General features: G+C 46.1%; 1 protein-coding gene across 1 annotated transcript; it reads right to left on the bottom strand.

The window, feature by feature from the left end:
• Positions 1 to 532: 532 nt before the first annotated feature.
• On the bottom strand, positions 533 to 9,250 carry LOC140455236 (zinc-binding protein A33-like). Its single transcript, XM_072549962.1, has 6 exons — positions 8,666 to 9,250; positions 8,480 to 8,575; positions 8,156 to 8,389; positions 2,934 to 2,956; positions 2,730 to 2,845; positions 533 to 1,941 (listed from the first exon to the last, which is right to left on the bottom strand). Exons 1-6 carry the CDS (start codon positions 9,074 to 9,076, stop codon positions 1,388 to 1,390), a joined length of 1,434 nt encoding a protein of 477 aa, XP_072406063.1. The 5' UTR covers positions 9,077 to 9,250; the 3' UTR covers positions 533 to 1,387.
• Between the last annotated feature and the right edge of the window lie 2,827 nt (positions 9,251 to 12,077).

A 12,077-nucleotide genomic window follows, 5' to 3' on the forward strand; every position in this document is an offset into this window, starting at 1 on the left:
GGTCAAGGAAGATACCTTCAAAAGGTTGTCAAATGCCCTCGATCACCAACTTGTAAATACTTCAAAACTCAACGAAACTGAAGAGAATTAATCTTACATCAAAGGATGGGAGAAAAAAGTGCCTGAGTTCATCAATAACCTGAAAGGGTGACATCATTGTGAACAAAGTCAAAAATCATGCAATACCGAGTCACAGTCCAGCAGGTTTATTTGAAACCACAAGCTTTCTGAGCCCCCCACCCCAGCTCCTTCCTCAGGCAGCCAGCAAGAGAGAATACATCGCCTGTCTCCAATGTATGCCTAATTACTCAGATCTAGTGAAACACCAGTAATTAGTATTGAATCCTATGAAAATTATACTGGAGACACTGAAGATTTTTTTAGTCATGAATTAATCACTTCCTGGCAAGGGTTTAAATCTGAACAAGTCAAATGGATCCTTAGTGTGCAATGTCAGGAAACAGGCAAGCAACCAATTAAATTGAGGCATTCTCACAGACTGCAAAAAGGTAAAACTTATTTATTTCTCATTTCCAGATAAGAATTACAGATTGTAATTATAATCAAATTTGTAGACACACTGAATCAGAGATGAACTAGCTTGAAAAAAAAACAAATATTTAAAAATCAGGATGATTTAATTTCATATGAATAAAGTATAGGACTTGATGATGTTAGAGAAAGTGATTATTCCACATTTACCAGTGACAGCAAGTAAAGCCATGCAGTAAGTATTTACATTGGGACAAGAACATGAATAGATTAATTGAGATGATAACATTGTGGCAGGAGTTAAATGTGTTGATGTATGGGTAGTAAATAAACAAAAAGAAACTAATTCTATGTTTGCTTTATCAGAAAGAGCTCAGATTCAAATGAGTAGAAGTTATATTGCACTTTTACACAGTTGACGATAAAATCCAGATGATGAATCTAGTCTGAGCACCACATCTGTGAATACATGTTGGAGTGGGTGCACTGCAGATTCACCAGAATGCCAACTGCCTTGGTTATAAGATTGATATTATGAAGATAATCTCCCATGGCAAAAGATGATTGATGAACTCAACACAGTTAATAGAGAGAAATGTTCCCCGACCCGAACAAGGTTGTGAGATGCAAATTATTGGGTACAATAATGATTACCGAAAGGACCAGATCAGAAAATTGCAGCTCGGTCTCACCCAGCCACTACCTGAATAAATGGGAAAGCCATCTTAATGGGCTGAATGGCCTCCTGCCTTCTCTGAGTTTGTCATTCTGATCAGATTGAACAAAACAAATCTCATCAACAAGACATATATCCACCATGACCTCAACATGACTCCGCTGGGAAAAAGACCCACAGCAGGTTATAGCTGGTAGAAGGCAGGGAACTGGTCTCACATTACGGGATTGGTGTGACTCCACAGATTTCTAGTGGTGCAGAATTTTTCTTTTCATCGTTTGGTCCTGGATTAAAGAAGGAGAAGATCCTCTCAGTGAAGGTGTGGGTGAAAGTGTGTAAGTGGGACATGGTGTCCGCATTGTAAAATGATACCTGTCCATGCTCATAGTCCAGGAACACCCCGATCTTCTGGGGATTCACAGTCAGGGTGAATGGGGTTCTTGAGGATGAAGTAAGGGCAATGTAGCCACTGCTGGGACTCAGCCACAGGGTCCAATATCCAGCCTCAAGATTTGGGTCGATTTTCCCCGTCCTCCTGGCAGACTCTAGACTCACTCCCAGGCCCCAAAAAGCCTTATTTCCCACCTTCACCTCCCAGTAATGTCTCCCTGATGTGAATCCCTCAGATCCCAGGACAGAGGGCCACAAATCGAACCTTGCTGGGCTCTGGGCGAGAGACTGCCGTTTACTGCCATGTTTCACACTGGTCCGATCCTCAGACAGAATGAGCCAAGGATTCGCTGTGTTTGGATCCAGAGTCAGAGAGGCTGGAGCTGGGGGATAAGTACAAAATAAAATCACTCATTGAGCTACTCGCTGCCATTTATGGAACTTTTTTTTATTTCTGGAGTGCCCTTACACACCTCTAAGGAACTGGCAGCAGCAACATTGTATGATTCCCAGCATTGTCAGCACCCAGATATTGAGTAATACACAAGGTACCAACTCCAAGAAATTTGGGCATAGCTTGGAGGCTCAATCTTTGCCAAGATCCCAATACTCATGTCCCCTGTATCTATCTGCGCAATTGTGGGGGTGGATTGGGAAGAGTAATGGAAACTTGCTGACAAGAAAATAAATTTTCCTGAGGATTTTCACCTTGGTCATCAAGACAAATGCAAGAATGGCAAATTTTCCAACCTTCCCATCAACTTAGAACTCACAGTGGGTGTCGGTTCACTGGCAAAGTGACTTTGGCTGTCCGATATGTGGTGAGACAGGAAGCACAGGGCAATTATGTTCCAGCTCAACACAGTTGCCTGGATGGCCAGTTTGCAGTATAGTGTGGGCTCAGTTCCACTACATGCTGAGGGCTCCCCTTCTCAACTATTCCCCGTGCCTGATGTGTGGTGACCCTAAGGTCAAGCACCACCAGTTGTCTCTGTGTAATGAGAGAGCAGCCCCCATGACCTGATAGGACTACAGTGACTTTACGTTTCGAATAAGAGCAATTCCAATCTGCATAAGACTAAATCACAGTCCTTAGCAAAGCATTATTTGAGAGATTACGTGTAGAAATATGAGATAAGTACCAATAAATGGGAACTTATAAAGGTTTTACCTGGTGTAATGTGAGTTAACATCTCTTTCCACACTCTGTACTGTAAAGGGCCGTTGAATATTCCAAAGGACAGGGCACCATTTGTTGGTGACAGTGCATGGCCTCCATCACTAATTCTAAAAATATTAAAAGGTTTGCTGTAAATTGATCATAATGACTTTGCTGTGTTAATTTAGCAAAGTTTCAGTAAAGTGCATGTCCTACCGTCTTTTCTGAGATATTTCCTCCTGAAACAAACAGAACAATCATTTGAGTTGACAGAGACCGACTGTCTATATCCAGAAAGCAGCAATTACACTCACAATGATACAAACTGCTGGGAATGGTCAAGACATATGCAAACGTCATGCAAAATACACACAACTATCTGTGACAGAAAAGAAAAAGGGATTCTTGTTTGCAACACAAAAAAAACACATGAAGTGATAGAGTAAGAAGAGGCCATTTTGCCTCCATCAGTTTGTTAAATGAGTATAACTTGCCGAGTGCCAATCTCCTGCTTTTCACAATATCCTTGCACATTATTTTAAACAGAATAATTATCCAATACTCATTTAAATGTCTGAGTTGACCCAGCGTTGAGAGTGTGTTGCTGGAAAAGCACAGCAGGTCAGGCAGCATCTGAGGAGCAGGGGAATTGATGTTATGGGCGGGAGCCCTTCATCAGGAATGAGGCTGGGAGCCTTGAGGGTGGAGAGATAAATGGGAGGAGGGCACAGGGCTGGGGAGAAGGTAGCTGAGCATGCAAGAGTTGGATGGAGGTGGGGGCAAAAGGTGACAGATGGAGAGGAGGGTGGAGCGGATAGGTGGGAAGGGAGATGCTGGATCAGTGGTGCTGGAAGAGCACAGCAGTTCAGGCAGCATCCAAGGTGCAGTGAAATCAACGTTTCAGGCAAAGGCCCTTCATCAGGAATAAAGGCAGTGAGCCTGAAGGGTGGAGAGATAAACGAGAGGAAGGTGGGGGTGGGGGTGGGGAGAAAGTAACATAGAGTACAATGGGTGAGTGGGGGAGGGGATGAAGGTGATAGGACAGGGAGGAGGGGTGGAGTGGATAGGTGGAAAAGGAGATAGGCAGATAGGACAAGTCCGGACAAGTTATGGGGACAGTGCTGAGCTGGAAGTTTGGAACAAGAGTGAGGTGGGGGAAGGGGAAATGAGGAAACTGTTGACGTCCACATTGATGCCCTGGGGTTGAAGTGTTCCGAGGCGGAAGATGAGGCGTTCTTCCTCCAGGCGTCTGGTGGTGGGGGAGCAGCGGTGAAGGAGGTCCAGGATCTCCATGTCCTCGGCAGAGTGGGAGGGGGAGTTGAAATGTTGGGCCACGGGGCGGTGTGGTTGATTGGTGCAGGTGTCCCGGATATGTTCCCTAAAGCGCTCTGCTAGGAGGCGCCCAGTCTCCCCAATGTAGAGGAGACCGCATCGGGAGCAACGGATACAATAAATGATATTGGTGGATGTGCAGGTAAAATTTTGATGGATGTGGAAGGCTCCTTTAGGGCCTTGGATAGAGGTGAGGGAGGAGGTGTGGGCACAGGTTTTACAGTTCCTGTGGTGGCAGGGGAAATTGCCAGGATGGGAGGGTGGGTTGTCGGGGGCGGGGGGGGGGGCGTGGACCTGACCAGGTAGTCATGGAGGGAACGGTCTTTGTGGAAGGTGGAAAGGGGTGGGGTGGGAAATATATCCCTGGTGGTGGGGTCTGTTTGGAGGTGGTGGAAATGTCGGTGGATGATTTGGTTTATGCGAAGGTTTGTAGGGTGGAAAGTGAGCACCAGGGGCGTTCTGTCCTTGTTACGGTTGGAGGGGTGGGGTCTGAGGGCAGAGGTGCGGGATGTGGACGAGATGCATTGGAGGGCATCTTTAACCACGTGGGAACGGAAATTGCGGTCTCTAAAGAAAGAGGCCATCTGGTGTGTTCTATGGTGGAACCGATCCTCCTGGGAGCAGATATGGCGGAGGCGGAAGAATTGGGGATAGGGGATGGCATTTTTGCAAGAGATAGGGTGGGAAGAGGTGTAATCCTGGTAACTGTGGGAGTCGGTGGGTTTGTAAAATAATGTCAGTGTCAAGTAAGTCGGTCGTCATTAATGGAGATGGAGAGGTCCAGGAAGGGGAGGGAGGTGTCAGAGATGGTCCAGGTAAATTTAAGGTCAGGGTGGAATGTGTTGGTGAAGTTGATGAATTGCTCAACCTCCTCGCGGTAGCACGAGGTGGCACCAATGCAGTCATCAATGTAGCGGAGGAAGAGGTGGGGAGTGGTGCTGGTGTAATTACGGAAGATCAACTGTTCTACATAGCCAACAAAGAGACAGGCATAACTGGGGCCCATACGTGTGCCCATGGCTACCCCTTTGGTCTGGAGGAAGTGGGAGGATTCGAAGGAGAAATTGTTAAGGGTGAAGACCAGTTCGGCAAAACGAATGAGAGTGTCGGTGGAAGGGTACTGTTGGGGACGTCTGGAGAGGAAAAAGTGGAGGGCTTGGAGGCCCTGGTCATGGCGGATGGAGGTGTAGAGGGAGTGGATATCCATGGTGAAAATGAGGTGTTGGGGGCCGGGGAAACATAAGTCTTTGAGGAGGGGGTGGTGTCTCGAACGTATGTGGGGAGTTCCTGGACTAGGGGGGATAGGACAGTGTCGAGGTAGGTAGAGATGAGTTCAGTGGGGCAGGAGCATGCTGAGACAATGGGTCGGCCAGGGTGGTCAAGATTGTGGATCTTGGGAAGGAGGTAGGACCGGGCAGTGCGGGGTTCCCGGACTATGAGGTTGGAAGCTGTGGGTGGGAGATCTCCTGAGGTGATGAGGTTCTGTATGGTCTGGGAGATGATGGTTTGGTGATGGGGGGGTGGGGTCATGGTTGAGGGGGCAGTAGGAAGAGGTGTCCTCGAGTTGGCGTTTGGCTTCAGCGGTGTAGAGGTCAGTGCGCCAGACTACCACTGCGCCCCCTTTATCCGCTGGCTTGATGGTGAGGTTGGGATTGGAGCAGAGGGATTGGAGGGCTGCGCGTTGTGAGGGTGAGAGGTTGGAGTGGGGGAGGGTGGATGACAGGTTGAGGCGGTTAATGTCCCAGCGGCAGTTGGAAATGAAGAGGTCGAGGGCAGGTAATAGGCCAGCGCGGGGTGCCGGCGGCAGGTGGGATAGGCCATGAGGATGGTGCTGAGCTGGAAGTTTGGAAATGAGTAAGGTGGGGGGAGGGGAAATGAGGAAACTGATGAAGTCCGGTGAAGTTGCCTCATGACCTGTCCCACCTGCCATTTTTCCCTCCCATCTATCCTCTCCGACCTATCATCTTTACCCCACCTCCATCCACCAATTCCACGCTCAGCTATCTTCTCCCAGCCCTATCCCCCTCCTATTTTTCTCTCCACTCCTCATTCCTGATGAAGGGCTCCCGCCCGAAACGTCAACCCCCCCACTCCTCGGATGCTGCCTGACCTGCTGTGCTTTTCCAGCAACACACTCTCAACTCTGATCTCCAGCATCTGCAGTCCTCACTGTCTCCTGAGTTGATTCAGCCTCCAGCACACTTGAAGACAATGCACTCTCCCATCCAACTATTTGCTGAGTGAAATTGTTTTTTTGTCACCTTGTCGTTGTTTCTTTTGCACTTTCAAATCCCTTTCTTGTGATTCTTTTTTATGAACAGGAGCAGCTTCTCCTTTTCTCATTTCCCCAGACTGCTCATCGTTTTCAAAACTTCTATCAGATTTCCTCTCAAGGAGGGCAATCTATCCTCATAATTGAAGTTCCTCATCCCCAGATCAATTCTTGTAAATTGTTTCAGTACTCTCTCTAATGCATCCACATCTTTCTTATAGAATGGCACTGAGAACTGTACACAATCCTCCAGCTGAGGCCTAACAAGTTTGTTGTGCCTCCTTGTTGTACTTATTGGTTTCTACCTGACCTGCCATATTCACTAAACTGTGCACATGTACACCCAGTTTCCTCTGTTCCTGTACTCATTTAGAATTATACTCTCTATTGTCATTCGATATTCCTCCTAGAAAACGGAATAATTTCACACTGAAATGCAGTGAAATTCACCCGATAGGTACTTGTCCACTCTCCTCCTGAAGTCCTACACTGTTCTCCTCAGAGTTTATCATTCTTCCAAGTTTTGAGACATCTACAAACTTTGAAATTATTGCCTGCACACCTCAATCTGTATCTACATGGAGTAAGTGCCTGGAAAGCACTGCCAGAGGTGCTCCCAATGTGGTCTTCTCTACATCGGGGAGACCAAACATAAACCTAGGGAACGGTTCACTGAGCATCACAGCCAGGCCTGCATGGGCCGACTGGACTTCCCAGTCACTGTCCTTTTCCATTCCCCTTCCCACTCCCTTTCCAACATGGTCATCTTTGGCCTCCTCCATTGCCACAATGAACCAAACCACAAATTGAAGGAACAGCACCTACAGCCTGGAAGACTCAACATTGACTTCTCCAATTTCAATTAACCTCCCTCCCCATCCCCTCACTCCCTTCCCAGTCCCTCCCCCTCAATGCCACTCCTCCCTGCTACCAACCAGATTCATTCCTCACATTGACCAACCAGGTCATACCCTCTAGCTGTCTTCACCAATCCCCACTTTACTACCCTGCCCCTGCCTCGTCCTTTGTTTGCATCTCCCCCCACACACCCACCCCCAGTCCTGAAGAAGAGTGACACCCAAAACGTGGACTTCTCCACCTCCTGACGCTGCCTGGCTTGCTGTGTTCTTCCAGCCTCCTGCCTGTGTACAGATGAAGTGGTGGAGGCAGACACAACAGCAGCATTCGAGAAGCACTTGGACGAATACGTGAATAGGAAGGGAATAGAGGGATATGGATCCTGTAAGTGAAGACAGTTTTAGTATGGAAGGGCAAAATGTGTCGGTGCAGGCTGACTGAAACTCCATTTCACAGCCCCATCTCCACTCCCACATTAACCTTCTCCCTGGAGTACTGGAACCAGCAGCTATGTAAAGGTTACATACACTGATGTCTGGGTTATTTATTTTCAAAAATGCACAGTCATCTTCAATTGGGTTTAAAACAATTCTTTTGCTTGTTTCAGCCCACAATTAAAATTTCAGGGAAAAAAAACACTCTTTACACAACTTAGAACATTCTGCAGTTTTGGATATTTTTATTTTAGAAAGATAGCCAATGACTTATTGCAACTATACACTTTCATGCAAGGTTTTGGAATTTGAATTCAATATCGGGAATTAAAAAGGCTAATGATGGCCAAGAATCCAATGTCAATTGGATGGGAAAGCCACCTGGTTCACTAATGTCCTTAAAGGACAGAAACTACCTGACTCTACATGCGACTCCAGCCCCGTTGACTCTTAACTGCCTTTTGGACAATGAGAGATGGGCAATAATTAATGGTCCAGCCAGTTATGCCCTCATGCCTTGAATTTTTTTTGTAAAAACTCACCTTCAGAAATATCATTCCGTCTGTGTGTTGCAGCTGTTTCTCCAACTTTGAGAGTTTCTGCTGAATAGAATTTAAATTCTCTTGAAGTTCTTGAAGATGTTCCTCCATTGGTTTGAGAATGTTTTCCTCTTGTTCCCTGAGATCTTGGAGTAAACTCTGCTCTTTCTCAGTCAGCATCTGGTGCATTTGAGCAAATTCGGATGTGATATGGGTCTGAAGATTTCTGGATTCCTCCTGTGAAATGAAACACCAACACAATATTTTTCTGTGAAGAAACACAAATGGCCGAACCTAATGTTGAAGCCGAACTCAGGGACATTTTACCTGAATTTGGGAAATCTGCTGTTTCTGCTGCTGTTCCATTTCTAGAATCGCCGATTTCTTCCCTGTGAGAGAATCCAAGGAAGATTTCACCCGATCCTGGGATTGGGAGAGAAAATCAGAAAATAAAAGTGTTAGACCATGAAAATGTGATGAAATAATCAGGGGGTGGAATCTGTTTCCTTTTACCTTGTAGATTCCAACAGCTTCTTTAACCGGGATGAAGTTGTGAGATTTGTGTTCCCGGGAATCTCTACAAATCACACAGACCAATTTTTTGTCAGTTTCACAAAACAGCTTCAGTTCTTCCTGATGTTCCTCACAGTGATGTTTACTTTCCTTCTCTTGTGGATTCAGATTTAATTTTCGAGCTTTCTCGGTCAGATTCGCTAAGACCCGGTTGTCTCTGAGGTTTCTGTCCGGAAACTCCTGTCTACATTCCGGGCAGGAGTTTCTCCCTCGCCTTTCCCAACTCTGGGTGATACAGGAGCGGCAGAAGTTGTGTCCACAATCCAGTGAAAGCGGATCGGTGAAGAAATCCAGACAAATGGGACAGATTATATCCTCTGTCCCACTCTCTCCCTGCTGTCTGAAAGCCATCCTCCCTCAACACGCCCTGGTCACTCTTTCAGATTTGATATTGCTGGGCTGGCCAATACTTTCCGTCCTGCGACTTCCCGGGAAATTCACCGCATTGCTTCGGAGACTCGGGATATTTGCCGGTGTGGGTGAATTTTTATTGGTCAATGGACCCAAGACGGAACGGGATGGGGATATTATAGGGCTGTGCACTGCTGAGGGGGGGGGGGGGGGGGGGGGGGGGGGGGCAGAGGAGACTGAGAGAGGATTGGACGGAAGAAGGAAGGAGGAGGGAATTGACAGAGACCGCTCTGACAGGAACTAACAGATGACCGAGGATAGAGCGGAGCAGGGGGGGCTCCTCTGCTATAGAAACCGCTGCTCACTTGCACCGTGTACTGTCACAGTGACCCACATGGGAATTGATGCCAAACAGTAATACCCCCCCAAAACTTAATTTAACTTTGTTCTGTGCCCTGCACAGGTTCCAGTTCGACAGCATACTCAACCCGGTAAAATGGGAGGGTGGAGGTGTTGGGAGGGAGACGGTAAGGAGGGATGAGGTGTTGATTCGGTCCTTGGAGTGGGTAGAGAGAGAGAAAAAAAAACACGGGGCAGAGCGAGACTGGAGAGGTCTGAGGGTTGGAAGGCGTCGATGAAGCCCTTTATTGATGGTAGCGACTTCTGTGTATGGCTGAGATAAAGTTTTCTCGGAGGAGTCCTGAGAAGCTGGGAGCGAAGTTAACAAGAAAGGGTAATGCAGATATCATAAACTCTTCAATACTACAAGAAACAGGTGAGAAATTGCCCAGATCAGAGTTGAATGTGTGGCTCAGAGCTTGGTTCCGAGGTAATGGGATTTGATTGGGAGACTGGGAGCCAGCAGCAATGTCAGTCCAGTGGAACTGGAATACTCTTCACTTGGATCGGGAAGGGTCAAGTGTTCCATTGATTAGAATAGTTAGAGCTGTAGAAAGAGACCAAGGAAGAGCCTCCGAGTACAAATTCAGAAATAAATGGTATTTCTGTCTTTCACAAACCCGTCTGAAGAAGATGGAGACATTCAGAACGCATTTTGAAAAGCATGGGGTATGACAGAGTGACCTTTCCAACAATGTGGGTGTAACGTGGCCGAGCATCCAGATCTTACATTTCCAAGGTAGCTTCACAACTTGGCGACCCAACTGTTCCTGTGTCATGTGCAAACCCCACACCAGTACATTCTCATTCAGCATGCAAGTCATTGCTGAGCATTGTCACTAATTGTGGCACCGGCACTGATCCTTATGATACACCACTAATTACAAATTGCTGCCCTCCTTATCCCAACTTTGTTTTCTCTTCATTACCCTGTAATTGTACTAATATACAGCATCCAACACAGTGACCTGTTATCCTATTAAATAGTCAAAGTTTGGGAGAAGATTTGTAGCTCGGGTGTTCGTTGTTGTGGCTCTGTTCGCCGAGCTGGGAATGTGTCTTGCAAACGTTTCGTCCCCTGTCTAGGCCACTATAAATGCCGGAGGAAACAGCACAGAATCGCTTCACAGGAGGCTCCCAAGCACTGAGGATGTCACCTAGACAGGGGATGAAAAGTTTGCAAGACAAATTCCCAGCTAGTAAATAGTCAGGAATGCTTCCTTATCAAATGTTTTGCAGAAATCAGAATATTACAATCATTGTTCCCCCTTTATCTATCCTGTTTGTTCCCTCCTCAAAGAATTCTGGTAAATTTGTTAGACATGCTTACCCTTCATGAAGCCAATCAGACCCTGCTTGGTCATACTTTATAAGTAGAAATGCTCTTGGGTCACATCCTTTACACTAGACTAAGATTTTCTACAACAACAGATGTTAATTAGCTCAGAGTTACCATCTTTTTATGCCTCTTTCCCCTTTCATTTCAAGGTATTCAAAGGCAGTTTTCCAATTGATTCATACTTTTACAGAATCTCAGGGTTCTTAGAAGCATCCATTCATAGTTATTTCCTTCAATATCCCATGATGCACCCTATCAGGTCCAGAGAACTTCAGACTGGTGCTGTCAGTGCTGCTGACTATGTTAATCATTGGCTGTATTTAGTTTGGAAATATTTGAGTTGGTAGCTGGAGCTGTTGTGAGAGTATGAATCTCTGCACGATATGTGAGGACCCAGTGTATTGTTCCAGAGACTCTGGCAATGTTCTAGGGATGCAATGATTATGAGGGGCTTGAATTAATTTTTTTTAAAAAGGGGAGTGTAAAGTCTAACGATAACCATTGAGAGAGGAACACATCTGGTTCACCCATATCCTTTTTGTATTCACTGGGATGTGGGTGTCACTGGCTGGCCCAGCATTTATTGCCCGTCCTTCGCTGAGAAGGTGGTGATGAGCTGCAGTCCATGTGCTGTAGGTAAACCCACAATGCCATTAGGGAAAGAACCTCATGGAAGATAAGTACCATCCTTACCTGGTGTGACATACATGTGACTCCAGACCCACTGCTATCTGCTTGACTCTTATCTGTTCTCTGGGCAATTCAAGATGGGCAATAAATGCTCATGAATGATTTATTTTAAAATGTAACTGCAAATATTTCACATAACTCTTTCTTATTTAGACTTAGGGATTTAGTTTGATTGCATTTGCCTATGACCACTTTTACAAGACACAGTCATTGTCAAACACAAGGATAAAAGAAAGCTTCAAAAGTTGTTCAGAGTCAGTTTGGTTTTACTTCCCAAATCTTTGTTATCTGATCAACTCAAAAGTAACTGCTGTTATTGAGCTGTCTGACTCCTTGCACGCACCAGGGAATCTTTCTTGATTTTTACAAAAGTAATGAAACCTTTATTTACCCAGATGCATTCCTCAACATAAAGGTAGGTTTGATTTTTTTCCTGCCTTGTCAGTCTCAGTTCGAAGTGATAACATCAGATTTTGGGAATTCAGGTGGTTTTGATCTTGATAATGGAGCATGAGCATGCTGTGCAAGTCAGTTCATGTAGGGAGTGAACAATCTGTTCGGGGAGAAACAGAT

This window comes from Chiloscyllium punctatum, chromosome 30 (assembly GCF_047496795.1).
Source record: "Chiloscyllium punctatum isolate Juve2018m chromosome 30, sChiPun1.3, whole genome shotgun sequence".
NCBI lineage: Eukaryota > Metazoa > Chordata > Chondrichthyes > Orectolobiformes > Hemiscylliidae > Chiloscyllium > Chiloscyllium punctatum.